This window comes from Littorina saxatilis, linkage group LG1 (assembly GCF_037325665.1).
Source record: "Littorina saxatilis isolate snail1 linkage group LG1, US_GU_Lsax_2.0, whole genome shotgun sequence".
NCBI classification, from domain to species: domain Eukaryota; kingdom Metazoa; phylum Mollusca; class Gastropoda; order Littorinimorpha; family Littorinidae; genus Littorina; species Littorina saxatilis.
In genome coordinates, this window is record NC_090245.1 from 79,156,759 (window position 1) to 79,174,090 (window position 17,332).

Consider the following 17,332-nt stretch of genomic DNA (forward strand, 5'->3'; position numbering starts at 1 on the left):
AGAGTAAATAAAATTAACATTCTCCTTTCGAGCAACCAAAGGGAAATGTAAAAGAATCAGACATACTGTAATACCTAACAAATAAATCCCTACACTAAAACTAAAATGACGTCATATTCGAAACATTGGTTCTCTAGTCAGGTCGATGAATAGATTCTTCTTTGCCGTCAAAGGATTATGGAAAAGAGATCAACGAGAAAACACAAACCAGGGACATGGACTGCCTGTCAGCACGAATGCAAGCTCAGGTGACACTGTCGTCATGTGTTTGTCAATGGTTGCCCGCCCAAAGCTCAAACAGGGTACAATGTGAGTGTAAACAAAGACCCATACATTGCTAGGAATACTTGTGCTGTGTGCAGTGAGTTGAGAGCATTATCCACTTTGCATTAGAAAAGAGCGAAGAGGATGTGATCCAAATATAGCTGTTCAGCACTTTTCCTACTTCCCTTTCGTATTCCCATAGCCAGTTGACATGTGTTTCCCCTTCTTCTTTTCAATGACCTTACTTTCGTAACGCCCGGCAGCTATTCACATTGGGTTTTTCACACACGCGTGACACCGAAGATTGATAACACATACTCCTCGTGTCATTCGCTGGAACGTAAGGTATTAGCTTTGCTGCTGGGTCGGTGAAGTCTCCATTTTGTTTTCAAATGGCCGCTCCGCCAGCTGAGAATGGGGTAAGTATGAATGGTGTAATCTCGAATTAAAGTGTTTGACTCACTGTTGGAAGAAAACATACGTTTGGTAAGGTTACCTTTGGAGAAAGAAGTCATTGTGAACTGAATTTTAGGTGAACAAACAAGTAGGCTGACATCTTGTTTTGGAGGTGTTCTATAAATAGTGCCAGTTCGTTTTGTCGTTTACTTCAATTTGCAAACCATTACGTGACTTGCTGCCTTTCCTAAAATATCTTGCACAAATGCGTCTTTGCCCGTGTGAGGCTTTAAAACATGAGCTCTCTTTTGTAACCTCTGCTGCTTGTCAAGACTTTGTTGCTACTTCAGCAGTACACCCAACTCCTACCTCTCGCCTTAGCTCCCCATCCTACCACCTCTGCTCCATTAGAGGTTCTCAGTGCTACTACCACTGCGCTCCTGCTCCTGCCTGTTGCTACTTTTGCTAACGGCGCTCTTAATGTGAACCACAACCATGATCCTGATCACGCATTACTGTTCGTGATTATACATATTGAGAATACTACATGGCTTGCTGTGTGTGATATCACGTTCACAAGAGTTTAAAACAAAGAAAAACGAAATGCAAGCGATAACGAGCTGTTCGATAATTGAAAAAGCAACGAGTGTCAACCTGGTATCACACAGCGAGCCACGTATTACTCTGTTTATTCCACATTTTGTACTTGCATGACTTCTTCTTCAAATTTTCAGACGGAGCCGAAGTGTCTATATTGATGAAGCATTTTCTTGAACCTCTATCTCATCCAAAGTGGAATCTCTCATGTCAAAAGCGAAAAGACGCTACAATAGGGATTACAGCGTCTCGCGTAGTTTAAAAAAAAGTATTTCGAGAATGAAGTTTGCCTCAGTGATGTGGTCATCATGAGCAGTAGAACATTACTTGTGTGGTCCCTGCCAGACTGTAGTTTGACCTAATTTTTATGACATACACACGTGTGACGAGATGATATATTTGTCACATGGGTGGTCTCTCTGACGTATGTACGATAACATTGTGTGTGTATACAGGACTTCAAAGAACTAAAGCTAACCATCTCCGGAGTGACCCGAACATTCGCCGAGTGGACAGAAGATTTCGTGGACAGGTACTACCCTGACCTACACCAGCGCTGCTACCGCGTACCTGCCCTGCATTTCAACCGGCAGGAATTGAGCACAAAAAGCGTGACAGAAGATGGCGAAGGAGTCTTTCTCAAAAGTCATGTAAGACGGCGATCAACTTTTCATTTTCATGATCCAACGGTGACTTTCAATGCGTGTTTGATTTTGCCAATAATACCTAGAAAAATAAGAGGGATTCTACTGGAAGCATATACTTCGTTTGACTGCTGTGTCATTTTCTGCAGACATGTCTTCTTACCACGTGACGAAATAACTATAATTATGCAGCACTGAAGAGAGCTTACCCCCATGAGCCATAGAATGCTTCGCTTCGTATAGGCTTTTAATTTTATTCTTGGCATTGGATTTTGCTTTTAGTTTTGAGATCAAATGCACAATATGATTTAGGGACGGGGGGAGGGGGGTGCGTGAAGGTGAATATGATGACGTGTCTGGAGGCTTTGTGTTTAGAAGATGGGTAGACATTTCTGGTTTTGATTTTTTTTCAGATGTAAAAATATGGGACTTAGGTGTTTGTCAGGTCGATTTTTAGGGGTAATCTTATTCGACAGGCCGTCACGTGATGCACGTGACGAGTACTGTCAGTCTGGTATGCAATGAACATCTGACACGTGTAACTTTATATGCTGTAAAAGGCATATAAAGTTTGGCTGAAAAAGCCTACATTTCAAGTTTTGGGTAGGGGTACAAAAATGTCGCAATAAGTTTTCCTGAGTTTTGATCTGAAAGTGAGTTCTATTATAGTTCGTTCAATCGTACGAGTACCAAGAGGAAGTATGTAAATTAGAATTAGCAAAGATAGGATTGCGGTTATGTACCAAGAACAACGGCTAAGCGGAGATTCGTTACACACACCAAAAGACACACGCATTAAACAGAATGGCCAGCAGAGAACAATGACAAAATGCCTACAAACCATTCCATCTAGGCTACCCTTTCCATCACGTCCTGAGCTAACATCAACGGTTAACCAATCTGTTTTACTTCCTCAGATACTCCAGGGCGACCTCGCCCACACGGTAATTTTGGAACACTTTGAACGGCTGGGTCATCATCTGCAAGAACACCGTGGAACACCTCTCTTCATCATTAGCTCTCTGGAGTTTGACAATTACCTGGCCAAAATCCCCAATCCGCAAAATCCCAAGAAAAAGAAACGTTATCACAAGAAAAAGCAGAAAAATGAAACAGAAGTGGCTGATCAAGGTAAAAGGGAACCAACGTTGGTCACAGAAAAGGCTGGAGGAGGAGGAAAAGGCAACGAAGGAGGAGGAGGAGTAGGAGGAAGAGGAGGAGGAGGAGGAGGAGGAATATGGAACGAAGGAGGAGGAGGAGGAAGAGCAGAAGGAAGAAGAGATGACCCTCGACCTCAGCAGCCCCCGAGAGCGGGACAGCGCGGCGAGATGGACGTCGTCATTTTAAGTCAGAAATGGGGCGTCATTCTGGTGGAGGTGAGGTGAAGAAATTACATCCCATTGTCAAGAGTAAATACTGAGGTTTTGTTACTTAAGTATGCTTTCTTGAAGTGCATATCTGTGTATTGTTGTACTTTTGTCGTTGTGTGCATAGTGTTTCTCCTTGTTACCATACATACCATTCAGATTTTCTTTCTTTGTCGTTCTTTGCATCTCCGGGTTTCAATTTGGGCCTGTCTCTCTGCTCGCAAGGTGCATTTGGGCATGTCTGTCTTTGTGTACACGTTTTCTGCATGGGATTAAATATCCACCTCCAGGGTAAAGTTTTAGAACAATTTGATTTCATGCAGGTAAAGTCTACAATGTCACCACACAACACATGGCAGCACAGCGCGGAAGAAAAACGCAGACGCGTGCTGCAAGCCATTCAGCAAGTGAAGGAATCCAACCGAGTGGTGAACGAGATCATGCCCGACCTCAGTTGTCTTCCCCAGTGTGTCACACAGGTCGTCGCCCTTCCCTACATCAGCCGAGAGCAACTGCAACAAGTCTTGTTGGTGAGAGGATAGGAAATATGTATTATAGGATGTTATATTTTGACTTGTTTAGACGGGAACTATTAGGGGTCGAGGTTCTGTGGTGCCCGAATTCACAAAAGAAACACTTAAGGGATTTCATTTGTGAGTAATGAAGAGGATCAAATGTTCATAGGACTCGCATTCGACTGGGCATCGCTGTAGCACAGCAATCATTTAAAAAATGTCAAGCAAGGTTACTGATCTAGCACATTTACACCAGTGTTCATACTGAAATGAAACTTTTAAAGTAAATGTTCTTGTCTGTATGCATGCGAAGTCACGAATTTTGGGGGTTTAAGTCCACAAACCTATGACGGATTTTAACACTCTTTCTGGAAGATTGCATAACATATGAACAAAGTACTTCAATAGAAATGACATAACAAAAGACATTCACAAAATAACAAAACGAAACAATCTACTCTGGATAGATAATGGATGTGGCTTTCTACCGTACGGACACGTTGCCAAGTTGTGCCTATTCTGAATTTCCGTTGACATTTTAATTGGTAAGTTACGTTTTTGCCAGGTCAATTTTGAAAGGTAGCCTGATTTGAGCGGCGGTCACGCAACCCCTGTAACAGAAAACTTTGATCCAAAAAGTGTACCTGATAGCTAAGTTGAGTACCTTTACTAGCATAGAAAGTTTGAATAAAATGACTCGGGAATGAATTTTTTTTCTCATTTTTTTTCAACATGGTTTTATTTCTTTTTGGTACATATATATATAGCTATTCTGATGGACATGTGGGGGAATTCGGGGGCTGTGATTGGATGGTCTCTTTCGATCATCAAAGCATAATGCTACGGAAGTCGGCTATTTTTCTCAATATCCAAAAGCATATTGTCAATAACAAAGACGCGTGGTTCCGGTTTACCCATCTGTAACACACAATGTTTCACTGATCGACAACAGCATACACTGACAACTTGAAATTCTTCTCGGGAATGTTTTTCAGCTTTACAAATGTCGATAGCATACCCTTTTCTGCTAAATTCCCGATGAAACAGGACTAAACCTATTATTTTCTGTCCCTAAACACCACAAAATGCCTAAAACGAAAGATGTAGTACAAACAGGGGAGTAAAACGGAACAGCCGTTTTTGTGTGCCTGTGAGCTTAGTTCACAGTTGCCGACTGACACAAACTTTCGCATTTGGCTTTTTTTTATCTCGTAACTCCACACTAAATACCCCACTTCCCCTCTGAAGTATTGATGTACAACCCATGGCACTAACATTCATGTAGTCGTTTATAACTGAGGTTGAAAAATTCGCTTCATGACGAGACAAGTATAAATGCCATTCACCCAAACTGAAAACGTCGCTGCCGTCTGCTCGCTTTGTACGGATTAGCTGTTCTCTTTTCCTCCCCTAGTTCTTCAGTTGTTTCTAGTTTTCCGTTGATGTTGTGTTTTGGTCTTCTTCATAAGTAGTCTTGTTCAAAATTAAAAAAAACTCAAACTTCTTTTTGTTGTATACGAATGAACTAATAAAAAGCTGTTTAACAGCTGTGTTGTCAAATCGAGTTTTTTTCCAAAGTCAGTGTGGCCCCTGCGCAAAACTAATGCGCATAAGAAACGGCGTCTGCTATCAAAACCTGAGATCAACGCATCGATGCAAAAACTGTCATTTTGTAAGTTTGGAACAACAAATAAAGGTCAGAACAGCTATATAATCGCTATTGTGTTTTCAGCGTAGCAATAGGGTCCGATATTTAGACTCGAACAAGTATAATGCGACTCGTCTTCGACTCGTCGGCATTATACTTGTCTCGTCTAAATATCGGACCCTATTGCTACGCTGAAAACACAATAGCTGTTAATAACATGACAACAACATCAGCCATACAAGACTATGCTATATACATCTTCAAAATTAAAAACAACAAAAACAACAGGAAGGCACAATAAAACGTACAATTACATAGCCCATATTCAATACATTTCTAAATTATATGAACATAATCCTCGTTTCCTTTCTTATCTTACTATTTAATTATTTTATAAAACTACTCATAACTACAAAATCCTGTTCTCTCCATAATTAATAATCTGAATTTTTTTTTTATAATGATCAACATAAAATATCCTTATCTTGTTCAATCAAAAAAACAATCAATGGTTTGACAATATCAGAGGTTTAAATGGGTACCACTCCAGAAAAAAATGTATCAATACCAAATAAAATAAACTTTTCATTAAAGGAAATGTTCTCCACATTGTGACATTCATTTTTAACATAATTTAACAGATCATTCCAAAATGATTGTATATATTGTCACGCCCATAAACAATGTTGAATACTATCCCTCTCATCTCGGCATAAATGACACATCACGTCTTCAACTACTCCCATTTGTTTTAATATCACATTTGTTGCCAAAATCCTATGCAATACTCGGATTTGAAACCATTTAAGTTTCACTTCAGAAATGTTCGTTACATACTTAAAACATAATTTCCAATCAACATTGCCTTCTAATTTATCTTCCCATTTTGTACAAAAATTTGGACGCTTTCCATCCTGTAATAATTTTTCATAATACAGTTTTGCTCCTTTCATTTGGGAATGAATGACTGACACGGATTTAATACCATCAATCATACTGTTATTCTCCAAAACAATATCAAACGTTCTTATATATTTTTAATTGCTCCCACACATCCTAAATAACTTTAAATAAATCGTACGCGTTCTGATTTGATACTTTTCACAAAAGTCGTTATAGGTATAAAAACGTCCATCGTCATTAACCAACTGACCAATGAAATAAATGTTATTATCAAACCAATTCTGAAAAAAACAAGTATTTTTCCCAATCTTTATATGGGGACACCCCGAAGCGTCCCGGTACCAAAGCGTCCCGGTACCGAAGCGTCCCGGTACCAAAGCGTCCCGGTACCGAAGCGTCCCGATACCAAAGCGTCCCGGTACCAAAGCGTCCCGGTACCGAAGCGTCCCGATACCAAAGCGTCCCGGTACCAAAGCGTCCCGGTACCGAAGCGTCCCACTATAACGCGTCACAGGACTTAGACTTTTTTTTTCTAAACCTTGACCAAGGGCGGATCAATTCACTTTGGAGGGGGGGGGAGTTACAAAATGACTGCGAAGATACAAGTTGACGGCGCCGAAGGCGCCTAAGCCTCTAGGGGGGTCCGGATGCCCCCCCGAAAATTTTTTTTATCCAAAGAAGCAAAATAGAGCTATCTGGTGCATCCTGAGCCAATAAATTACCTCTTTTTGGGGGGGTGGGGGGGGGGGGGGGTACGTAACCCATGTAACCCCCCCCCCAGATCCGCCCTTGTTGACCTTGATTTGACCTTGACTTGACTAACCATATTTATTTTTTTTAAATTTAATCTTGACCTTGATTTGACCTTGACTTCACTGATTTTTTTAATTTTGCACAGACCTTGATTTGCTTTCGGTAAAAAAAAATCACTTTTTGTCCAACTTTTCCCCAACTTTACTTTAGATCTGTACTCACAACACACCAATTTGGAAATACTGTACCCGTGTGGACAAGTTCGGGGGAAAAGTCCGTAGGCTTCCGTTTACAAGAGGGATATGTCTGTTATCACACACGCTTTCTGGCTTCACTAAGCGTGAGCGTCGGAAAAAATCTTTTCAGTTCTGCCTCCGACTTTTAAATTGTATCATTTGGGTTAATTTGGGTTTGTTTGGGTTCATTTGGGTAATAAAGAACCCTCGCGCTGGACCCGAGTACTCTTCAGACTGGCTCGCTCCCCCAGTATGAAAGTTTTTGTCTTGTGCACGTTTAAGACCAAGTGATTGCTCTGTGTGAATTACAGGCATTCCCTTTGCTATATAATACATTGGCATGCGAGCCGAGGATGTGCGTGGTGACTGGTACCGGGACGCTTCGGCACCGGGACGCTTCGGTACCGGGACGCTTCGTGCCCTACTGCGCGGGAGCGTCCCGAAGCGTCCCGGTACCAAAGCGTCCCGGTACCCCTGTGACGCGTTATAGTGGGACGCTTCGGTACCGGGACGCTTCGGCACCGGGACGCTTCGGTACCGGGACGCTTCGGTACCGGGACGCTTCGGCACCGGGACGCTTCGGTACCGGGACGCTTCGTGATGTACCCCTTTATATTATTATTAAAAACAAGTGGTTTTGCTAATATTTCTTTCGAGGTTTCTAAATCTATTTTATATCGAAACTGTTCATAAACATTAAACACGTCCTTCCAAAAACTATTACAATGTTGTTTACCACTATACAGACTAGGACCACACAGATCAATGTTGTCCACATCAGGATATAAAACAGTTGTTATAACTTTCCATTGGTGGACCGTAAACCTCAACTTTTTGTTATCAAACTCAATTTAAGGGCTGACATGTAAGTCTTAACGTGAGGGACATCAAGGCCACCATCCTTAACACTTTTAACTGCAACATTTCTACAAAGTCGAAAATCCTAGTCTGTAAATCATTTATAAACTTGTCTGGAGGGTTTGGCAACAGCATCCACAAATATACAAGCTTGGACACTATCAAGGATTTCAAAACTGCTATTCTACCTATAGGGGTTATCAATCTCTTAGACCAAATCAAAAATAATCGTTTTACTGCTTGAAACTGCATATCAAAATTCATTTGTACACAATTCTTTAAATCACTCGTAAACCAAATACCCAATACTTTAAACTTTGGGGGGGTTCCATTCAAAATCAAGGTGTGGCATATACCTTACATCACTATTTATATTACATCCTAACCAAACAATTGCTGTTTTGTCAATATTAATTCTTAACCCTGATTTATTTCCTAAATCGAATGAATGTTTCAGTTTGGGCACAAAAAATGTTCCAACCAATTTGTTTGCTAAGTATAGTAAAAGTAATAGAAAATGCTGAGCCTTATTCATAAAAAGCAGTTAAATACAAGTCACGACTTCTCTCACTGCTTCTCTCTTGTGTTTCGCATCTGTCCTTTGCCACAATCTTTGAACTTTTTATTTTATTTCTGAAAAACATCTGAAGATGGCGGCCGATGCCATTGAACTGCCTCTGACAAAAACAACAGCAAAACACAAATAAAAACAAAAAATACCTTTAGTCAAAGATACATGAATTTTGTTTTTCTAAGGATGAAGACGATGTTGGGGAAGATGTAGTGTTCATCTGCAAAGATGATTTAGACGAGAAGGACCTGCGAACACAGGAGGCAGCAAACACACAAGGACACGAAACAGGTGTTGATACAACTGAAACCAAGGAGTATGTGCCCACATCGGAAGCCTGGACACCGCCTCTTTATGACTGGTGGCAGAGGACAATTGGAGAAGGGAAACAGCCTTTGCCTCTGAAGGATATGAGAACCATGGTTGGGAGGTATATCATCTACTTCCTATTTCACTGCTATTATAATCAATTATTCTTGTTATAAAGATGGTACGATCATAGCAAAAAATGTCATGCATGAGTGATGTGCCAAAGACAACCTTTCTCTTGATATGTGCTGAGCCCAAAACTTTTAATTAATTGCACAGGGAACCAATGGTATCTGTTCGTGCATGAAAACAGAGCAGAAAGGACAGATGTTTTAGCTTCCCTCAACCCAACTTTCAGTTATTTCAAATATAAAGATTAATTAAGGCGGCATCTTATTAGCTTTAACTCTAATAGGCCAATTTTTTTTAAGTCTGTTTACGGTAACATAGGCAACAAAAATAGGGTCGGTAGGTCGGGATTTTTACAAAAAAATTCCCCCCAAAAAACCTATATTTTTACGTTATTTTGCCAAAAAACAACGATTTTTTTTCCCCAAATGCCAAAAAAAAAGGCTAGGGTCGCGCAAAAAAATAGGGTCGGTCGGGATACCGTAATCAGACTATTTTTTTGGGGGGGCGTTATCTTTACCATCACATATCTGTCATATTAGGCCACTTGCAATGCAGAGACAATTTTGGCTCGTCCCAAGGATGTCATTTCATCACAGTTGCCACTGGGTGAACGTCGTCATCATCATCTGCTCATAGATGGGCAGTGCTCCAAAACCAATACATCATTTTTCGTTGATATATCTTCGTGATTTTTCAATGAGTTGGAAACTTTTGATTTATTTCGAGAGAAGACAGCTCTTCATCATCAATTGTACATTTTTCACTTTTGTACTGGGAAGATATAAAATAAGGCTTTTGTTCCTCTCAGTCCGTTTTTATCAATCTTACAAACAGACTGACCAAATACTCTATTTTCCTATTTTATTCCCAGAACATGCGGTTTGCTGTCAATAGTGAGAGTGTGGACATGGACCAAGCCGCGTGTGGAGGTTCGCACAGCAGCCCAGGCCATCAGCCAGGTAGGAGAATGCTTCTCTCAGGTCGTTCTCACCCCGACACAGACCGCCATCCTGGCCGACAGGGCAAGCACTCACGTGGTGCTGTCCGGTCCAATGGGGTCAGGGAAGACACTAATGCTGCAACTGAAGGGCAGACAGTGGGCAAGTGAGAGGAAGAGAGTGATAATTCTCAACGTAAGGAACTCGGCCAGGGGACGACCCACTGGCTTCCTTCTGGAGGAGGCCATAAAAAGACACACAGAAGAGGTCCAGAGTGGAACCGTCGAGCGGTATAACCGTGCTCTTGATGACTTTAAAATGGAAACTTTTGCTGCTGATTTGAAGCAGGGCTCCACTGACAACCTGGGCTTCCTCCTGGACGAACTGACCCGCAATACCTTTAGACTTGTCACAGAGCTGAGAGAACGATTCCCAAATGCTACCATCTGGTGCAGCAACATGAACTGCCGTGGAGTACCTGAAGGATTTTGCCTGTACCGACTCACTGACTGCCTTCGCTGTCCTCCGTCTGTGCAGCTTCTGTTAAAAGAACTGGACCTGAACCCGTTAAACAAAGGGGTGTACACTACGCGCAGCGCGGTTCGAGGTCTGCCATGTGACGGTCCTCCCTGCATCTTCATTTACCACAAAGAACACAACACAGATGTTCGGGCTTCCGACTGCGTGCAATGTGCTGACAGGCTAGTGGATATCCTTCACAACCTGGGACTTGTGTTTCCCTGTGAGATATCAGCGCAAGACGAGCAAACTCCCACAGCTCAAAGAAGAGCTAAGAAAGCAACGTTTGTAGATGCAGCTCCTTTAACTTTCCGCGACGTGCTCTTTTTGTACAGCATCCCTCCTGCGTACTGGAAGCAAGTAGGAGAACACCGGTGGGAAACGGACATTCCAGACGTGATCAAATGCATCCTGTACCAATTACGCTGCAAGTTTCTACTGCGACTGTCGGAGCAGGGTGTCCCGATGAAGTTTGCGCTGGACATGACGTCACGTGACATTGCTCTGCCCACCAAGGGCGAGATTACCGTCACTGACGTGGTGTCCGTGCCTAGCCTTGAGCGAAAAGTGGTCATCTTCATGTCGGGTGGGGAAGCATTCACTGACCAAGAGGTGGACAGTACGTCAGTCAACATGGCAGTCAAGCTCCTCCAAAACACGTTCGGAAAAGAAACTGATGCGGCCCCCTCGCCGACCAGCAAAGACGAGGTCCATTCAAGCAATGCTGGAGATAACCAAGCTGGTAGAAAAGAAATGGACACCTCCATGGAAGATGCTGCAGTGAATATGCTGCACTCTCTGTTAGCTATGCAGCAAAGTCGGATCGCATTCCCAAACATCATTGAAGCCACAAAGGAGGACATTAGACAGACCATCAAGAAGATCTTTCGTAATCTGAAGGTTAAAACCGCTGCTCAATGGTTTGAGGGCAAGCACTTTCCCGACACCCCATCCTCAACAGACAAAGTTGGAATTAAGGCGAGAAGGTCAATGGAGGCTAGAGGAGACTCACCCGGGCTTTTGGCAGCTCTTAAACACCAAGAGAAGACGATTGGATTAAATGCCCCCGCCTGTTCAGCCAGAAATGGCCCAAGAAGTACCTCTAGCCAGTCGTTGTTTTCTGTGCCAGACTTTGAGCCAAAAGAATGTCATATGGATGGACAGAAAAGCGGCGAAGAAAAGAGGTGTGCTGAGGAAGATGGACAGAGGAAAGAATCTAACCACACAGATGAGTGCGGAGAAAGGAAAAGTTTCACAAATGAGGCGTCGCTTCACAAAAACGAAACAGTGGCAGATCACATGAGCCAAGAGATTAAAAATGAGGATGAGAGCATCAAAGAAAGCTGCATACAACAAGAAAGTAGCCAGCCCGACGAAAAGAAGAAGGGTTTCGACAGAGAAAGCGAGAGAGAAAATATGGATACTCTGCTGCTGGCCGAACGGCATCGAATCCAAGAAGCCATGTCCTCACTGTCTATGGATGACCAAGACTTGGTGTTTTTGGCGGCTTCGCGGTGTCTCTCGCAGCTTGTAGTGTTCATTGATTAACTGTCAAGTCTCAAAGACTTTAAGGCCGCATTCTGATGGACAGATTTTAAGGCCTTAGCAAAGCAACTCTGAGATATTGTTTTAATTGTACGAGCTCATAACTACAGGTCTCTTAACTGTAATCACTAACTAAATTAATGGGATTTTTGAAAGAGAAAAAAATATCGAAATGTTATAGGAAGTTCAATACAATATTCATGCCCGTGTGATTTGAATCAAACGACTATTGTTTTGCCTAATCGGCGGAACTTTTGGATTGAGTTGTTTTCCACGGGTCACTCGACAGAATCTCAAATAGGGACGTCCCAATGATCGGCCCGACAAGAAGACCAGGGGCCCTATTTTTGAAAAATCTGCAACTCGTATACCGGTCTGTAAAACCACTTCCGCTCGATAAGTCCGCTAAGTGTTATTTATGAAACTCCGATAATGCCTTACCGGCGTGTCACCGAGCTGTAAAGTTAGAGGACCCATCCCCCTCCTCTAAAGTCGCTACCTGTCAGGTAACTTCACGATCACCAACACTGTCCATGTCACTCTTTTCATACGTTATTCAAACCGTCAATTCTAAATAAATTTTGTTCAAATATTGTTTGTAGGTTTATGTCCCTCATGGTCACACTATGGTGTCATTTAAGCAACAATGCATTGCGGACAAATACGAGATATTGCTCGCGTAAGATTTCAACCGATGCTCGATCATACCGGCTTTGTGGCGAAAGCTTGCTAGCGTCATCTTTAATGCATTACAGTGTCAAGAAGTGTAAGCTGTTATCGCGTTTGCCTGATACGCAATTGAGTCGGGTTCAAATCACCATCTGGCCGTTATTTGTTTTACTCTTTGTCATTTGTTTATTTTTGTTTATTTTCTTCATGGGCAAGAGAATACGCTGTAAGGAATATCAAAATTGATTTTTGACATTAATTTTAGGCAGGAATTAGTTTTTCAAATCTTTGGTTAACATGATATTAGTTTATTGACTGTAATGAATTCGATTCCTGCAGAATGCAACACTTCAAACGCACATCTGACTCCCATGCATGTTCATTCCCTCACATACAGGAACCGCAACCCAAACACAGAAACAACTAATAATCAGTGTATTATGCACCAAGTCACATCTATATCACGTACATACACACAATTAAACACAATGTTGACATATACAATAAGTGATAAATGCACAATCAATAAACATAAGTAGTTTCCAGCGGAAGACTATAGACAACTGACACGGTGTCCACGAACACTTAACACACACACAATGTAGTCTCGACGATGATGAGCGGAAAGTCGTTGAACTTCACACGAATCCTCTTTCAAGTGTCGATGACAACTACACAATAACACTAGATATGAAGTCAGGTTACAAATATGCCTCATGCGGCATATCATCAACGGCGACAACTGCCGAAGAAACTATGTCGAATACGATGACACCAAGACTTGACTAAACAAGTCCACTTACAGGGCGGTTTGCCCAAGTGCAAGCACCGGTGTCCCTCGTAATGGCGGCAGAACCCTCCGGCTGCCTACGTCATCACCTCCAGACCCTAAAACAAAACTAGTAGACTAAAAAGGCTATGACCTCACAAATACAATATGAATAACTCAAATCGATAAGTTATTTCCAGTCTTACACGGACATACGTAAGTATACTACCGGTGACACAGGTATGATAATATCAACACAATCTAGAATATCTTCTAAGTGACCGAACAATGATAAACAGTTACAAAAATGTAAAGCGGTTTGTAAATGATGGCATACACTAAAGAATTACCTATACATTCAATAATAAAACAGTTCGCTCACCAAGGTCCTCGGTCCAAGGGTCTAGTCTAGTCGAGTCTGTGTATCATACATCCAGCGATGTACCCCAACAGGTAAAACAGGCAGACTGACCTCTGGACATAGCGCAGGTACAAAGGAGCTCACACACACGCACATGAAACCCAAGTTTTACGCGAAGTTAACTACATACGGCAGTAATGCTGTTTCGGCAGGGCTGTTACTATAGACCTGTAAGGAAAAAAAACCAATGACGAAGGATGCTCTTGGCTTGAAAAAAAAGTGAGCGAGAAGGCAAACAACTAAATAACGGTACATGTAGCAGCAACCTACATGAAACTGAGGTTAAAAAACCAACAACGTGAAATTAACTACATACGGCAGTAATGCTGTTTCGGCAGGGCTGTTACTATATTCGCGACATTGATAAAGTTTGTTAATTTCAAAATGTAAACATTTGATTGAGAAAAGAAAACAAAAAACAATGAAGAAGGATGCTCTCCGCTGGAAAAAACAAGTGAGCGAGAAGGCAAAAATATAACTAACGGTACATGTAGCAGCATGAAACTGAGGTTAAAAAAAATCCCTCCCCCCCCCCCCCGGTGTTTTTAGTTCATTTAGTTTGTTTGGGATGTTGCTATTGACTTTGAAACTGACACTCCGGCGGAAACACCGGTAACCCATGCGCAGATATAGATATTTGTTCAGTACTAACATTAGTGGTATCAATGTCTCTTTTCTGTTCCATCTATCCGTGTGATGAAATATGGAATCTTGGTATTCTTGCTTTTTTATTGTTCTTTTTATTTATTTGTTTAAGATTATATTATACTTGTTTTACAACAACGAATGTTATAAGTAACAGTACATTGACCGTACATTTTGGATTGATTTTTACAAATTCGGTCTGAAGTGGAGTTGTTTTGGTTAATTTTTGCATTCATTAAGTGCAATGTTTTGTAATTTGACATGGTTGAATTTAGGCAGTAAATATGTCATATTGACGATGTAAAAGGTGCTTTGTCAGGAATGTTACATCCTTTTCCATTCTTAACTACTTTAATAAGTGTGCTTCATTTGTGCTTAGGAAACTGTTGTTGGCTGAATGAAGATTGAATAAATGCTGCCTCGGATGATACAACATGTGTGTTTGTGTGTGTGTGTGTGTGTGTGTGTGTATGTGTGTGTTTGTGTGTGTTTGTGTGTGTTTGTGTGTTTGTGTGTGTGTGTGTGTGTGTGTGTGTGTGTGTTCTTTTGCATTTTAAATGCTGTCCCGTGTTTCCATTAGTAAATATAAAGGTCTTATGATGTCCAGCATGAAAGTGACTAGAAAAATGTTACTGTCTATGAACAAAAAATTCTGACAGGAACTGTCATGCAAAATTGTTTTGCCGCTGATGCATTCATATATTTTACCGGTATTAAGGAACCCTCCCCCACCCCCCTCCTCCGTCATAGCATTAAAGCTGGGTCCAGTACCATTTCATATAGGGGTAGCCGACCGAATGACTGTCAGGTCATGCCTGCAATCACTTCAGATGTTTGTTCCGATGCAACTCACTGCAGACACAACAAATGAAGAATTAGTAGAACAGAAACGATCTGACACAACTTGAACTTGAGTTCAAATTGCGATCTGACACTGTTGCAACTTAAATGTCACTTCCGTATTCAGCATATTAGTCATTCTCAAATAGACGATGTACAAAAACAACTCTGTCGGATTATCATGGGTTGTGGAAGAGTTGCTTTTCCTTGGAATAACTGAAGCAAATAAACCTACATCACATGACGTTGGAGTCAAGTGATCGACTGGTCAAGATTCAAGACTCAAAATTGTACTGTCCTTTTAAAAACAAGGAAAATTGCCATGCAGTGACCAGTGTCAGGTGATCACAGATATAAAATACGTCACATTTACTAAGAATTAAGGGTTGCACTTAAAACTAACATCACTAAACCGTATCACATTTACTAAAAATGTAGAGTTGCACTAAAACACATCTAAAAATCCTAATCAGTCTCTCACGGCACACACACACACTCACACACACACACACACACACACACACTCGCACATACACACTCTATCTCTCTCGCCCTCACTCTGTCAACATCCCTCAATGAAAATGAGCTCTGATCTGTGTTTTCTGCACTGTCCACTCAATACTACGTTCTTTTTGCTCGAAAGTATGCACATCGGAGCTGACTATTCGGTGCCGATACGATCGCGTGCATTGATCAGTGCTCAGGTCACGTTTGTTTGGCCAATAGTGTCACGTGGGTTTATTTGCCTACATTTTTCCAAGGAAAAGCAACCCTTACCCAACCCATATAATCGCTACAGGTTTCATTCCGGAATTCGTCTTTTTTTTTTTTTTTTTTTCTCTTTTCTTTTTTTTGTTTTTTGTGTGGCTTGGAGCAAACCTTCTTCATATGTCTTTTCTTTTCAAATGTGTACAATTTTTAAATCAATAAACCTTATCAGTAAACTAATATGTTCAGATAAATAAATAAACAAAAATAATCATAACATAAATTTATTCCTAATGTTCAGCTCAGTTTCCAATACACCAAATCTTTTTTAACACTCAACTTATACCAGACCCCTGAGGGTTAAGTCCCTTTGAAAAATAAATAATATTTCAAGGGGTGTCCCATATCTAAATTTACTTATACACATTTTTCCAATCAAGATTAAATGGGTAAAATACTTAAACATTTCATGTGTCAAACCATTCTTATCTCGCACATAAATCAGCACATCTGTTGCTTGTAAAATAATTGCTATGTTATATCGATTGAAGAACAATGTTTCAACATGCTTCCACAAATGGTGAATTTTACTGCAATAGAAAAAGAAATGTTCAATATAATCAACTTGTTCAATACAGTATGGACATTTATCATTATTTGCGAGTCCCATTTTTAAGAGGAGAATATTGGTTGGGTATATATTGTGTAATATCTTCCACTGTAATTCGTCTATTCTCACAGCATGCACAAATTAAACAAATGCAATCTACGTACATGGTAAATTGGATAAAGAGTCAATATGAAGAACATACCACCATACAAAGGAAACAAATTAAGACAAAAGGTATAACCTTACACGTGACATCATCGATAAATACTAAACGACGTCATATGTTACAAACAAATCAGAAACATACATTTATCTTGGAGACATTAAATAAACTAAACAAATACCAAAACTACATAATCTTGACACACTGTCACATCATATTCCAAACATTAGTTCTCCTCTCAGATCAGCAAGAAGAGTTTTCTTTGCAGTCAAAGAAATATGGGAAAATCAAGCTATGGCCATGAACTGCCTT

The 17,332-nt window shown here is 41.0% G+C and overlaps 1 protein-coding gene across 1 annotated transcript; it reads left to right on the top strand.

Moving 5' to 3' along the window:
* Nucleotides 1-423: 423 nt before the first annotated feature.
* On the top strand, nt 424-15,132 carry LOC138980606 (uncharacterized). Its single transcript, XM_070353525.1, has 6 exons — nt 424-683; nt 1,713-1,907; nt 2,819-3,277; nt 3,592-3,798; nt 8,938-9,182; nt 10,065-15,132. Exons 1-6 carry the CDS (start codon nt 657-659, stop codon nt 12,196-12,198), a joined length of 3,267 nt encoding a protein of 1,088 aa, XP_070209626.1. The 5' UTR covers nt 424-656; the 3' UTR covers nt 12,199-15,132.
* Nucleotides 15,133-17,332: the final 2,200 nt, after the last annotated feature.

Coding starts and splice junctions, on each gene's coding strand:
- LOC138980606 (XM_070353525.1), top strand. CDS start 657: ATGGCCGCTCCGCCAGCTGAGAATGGG. Junction 3,799..8,937: donor AACTGCAACAAGTCTTGTTG/GTGAGAGGATAG, acceptor TGTTTTTCTAAG/GATGAAGACGATGTTGGGGA. Junction 9,183..10,064: donor ATGAGAACCATGGTTGGGAG/GTATATCATCTA, acceptor TTTTATTCCCAG/AACATGCGGTTTGCTGTCAA.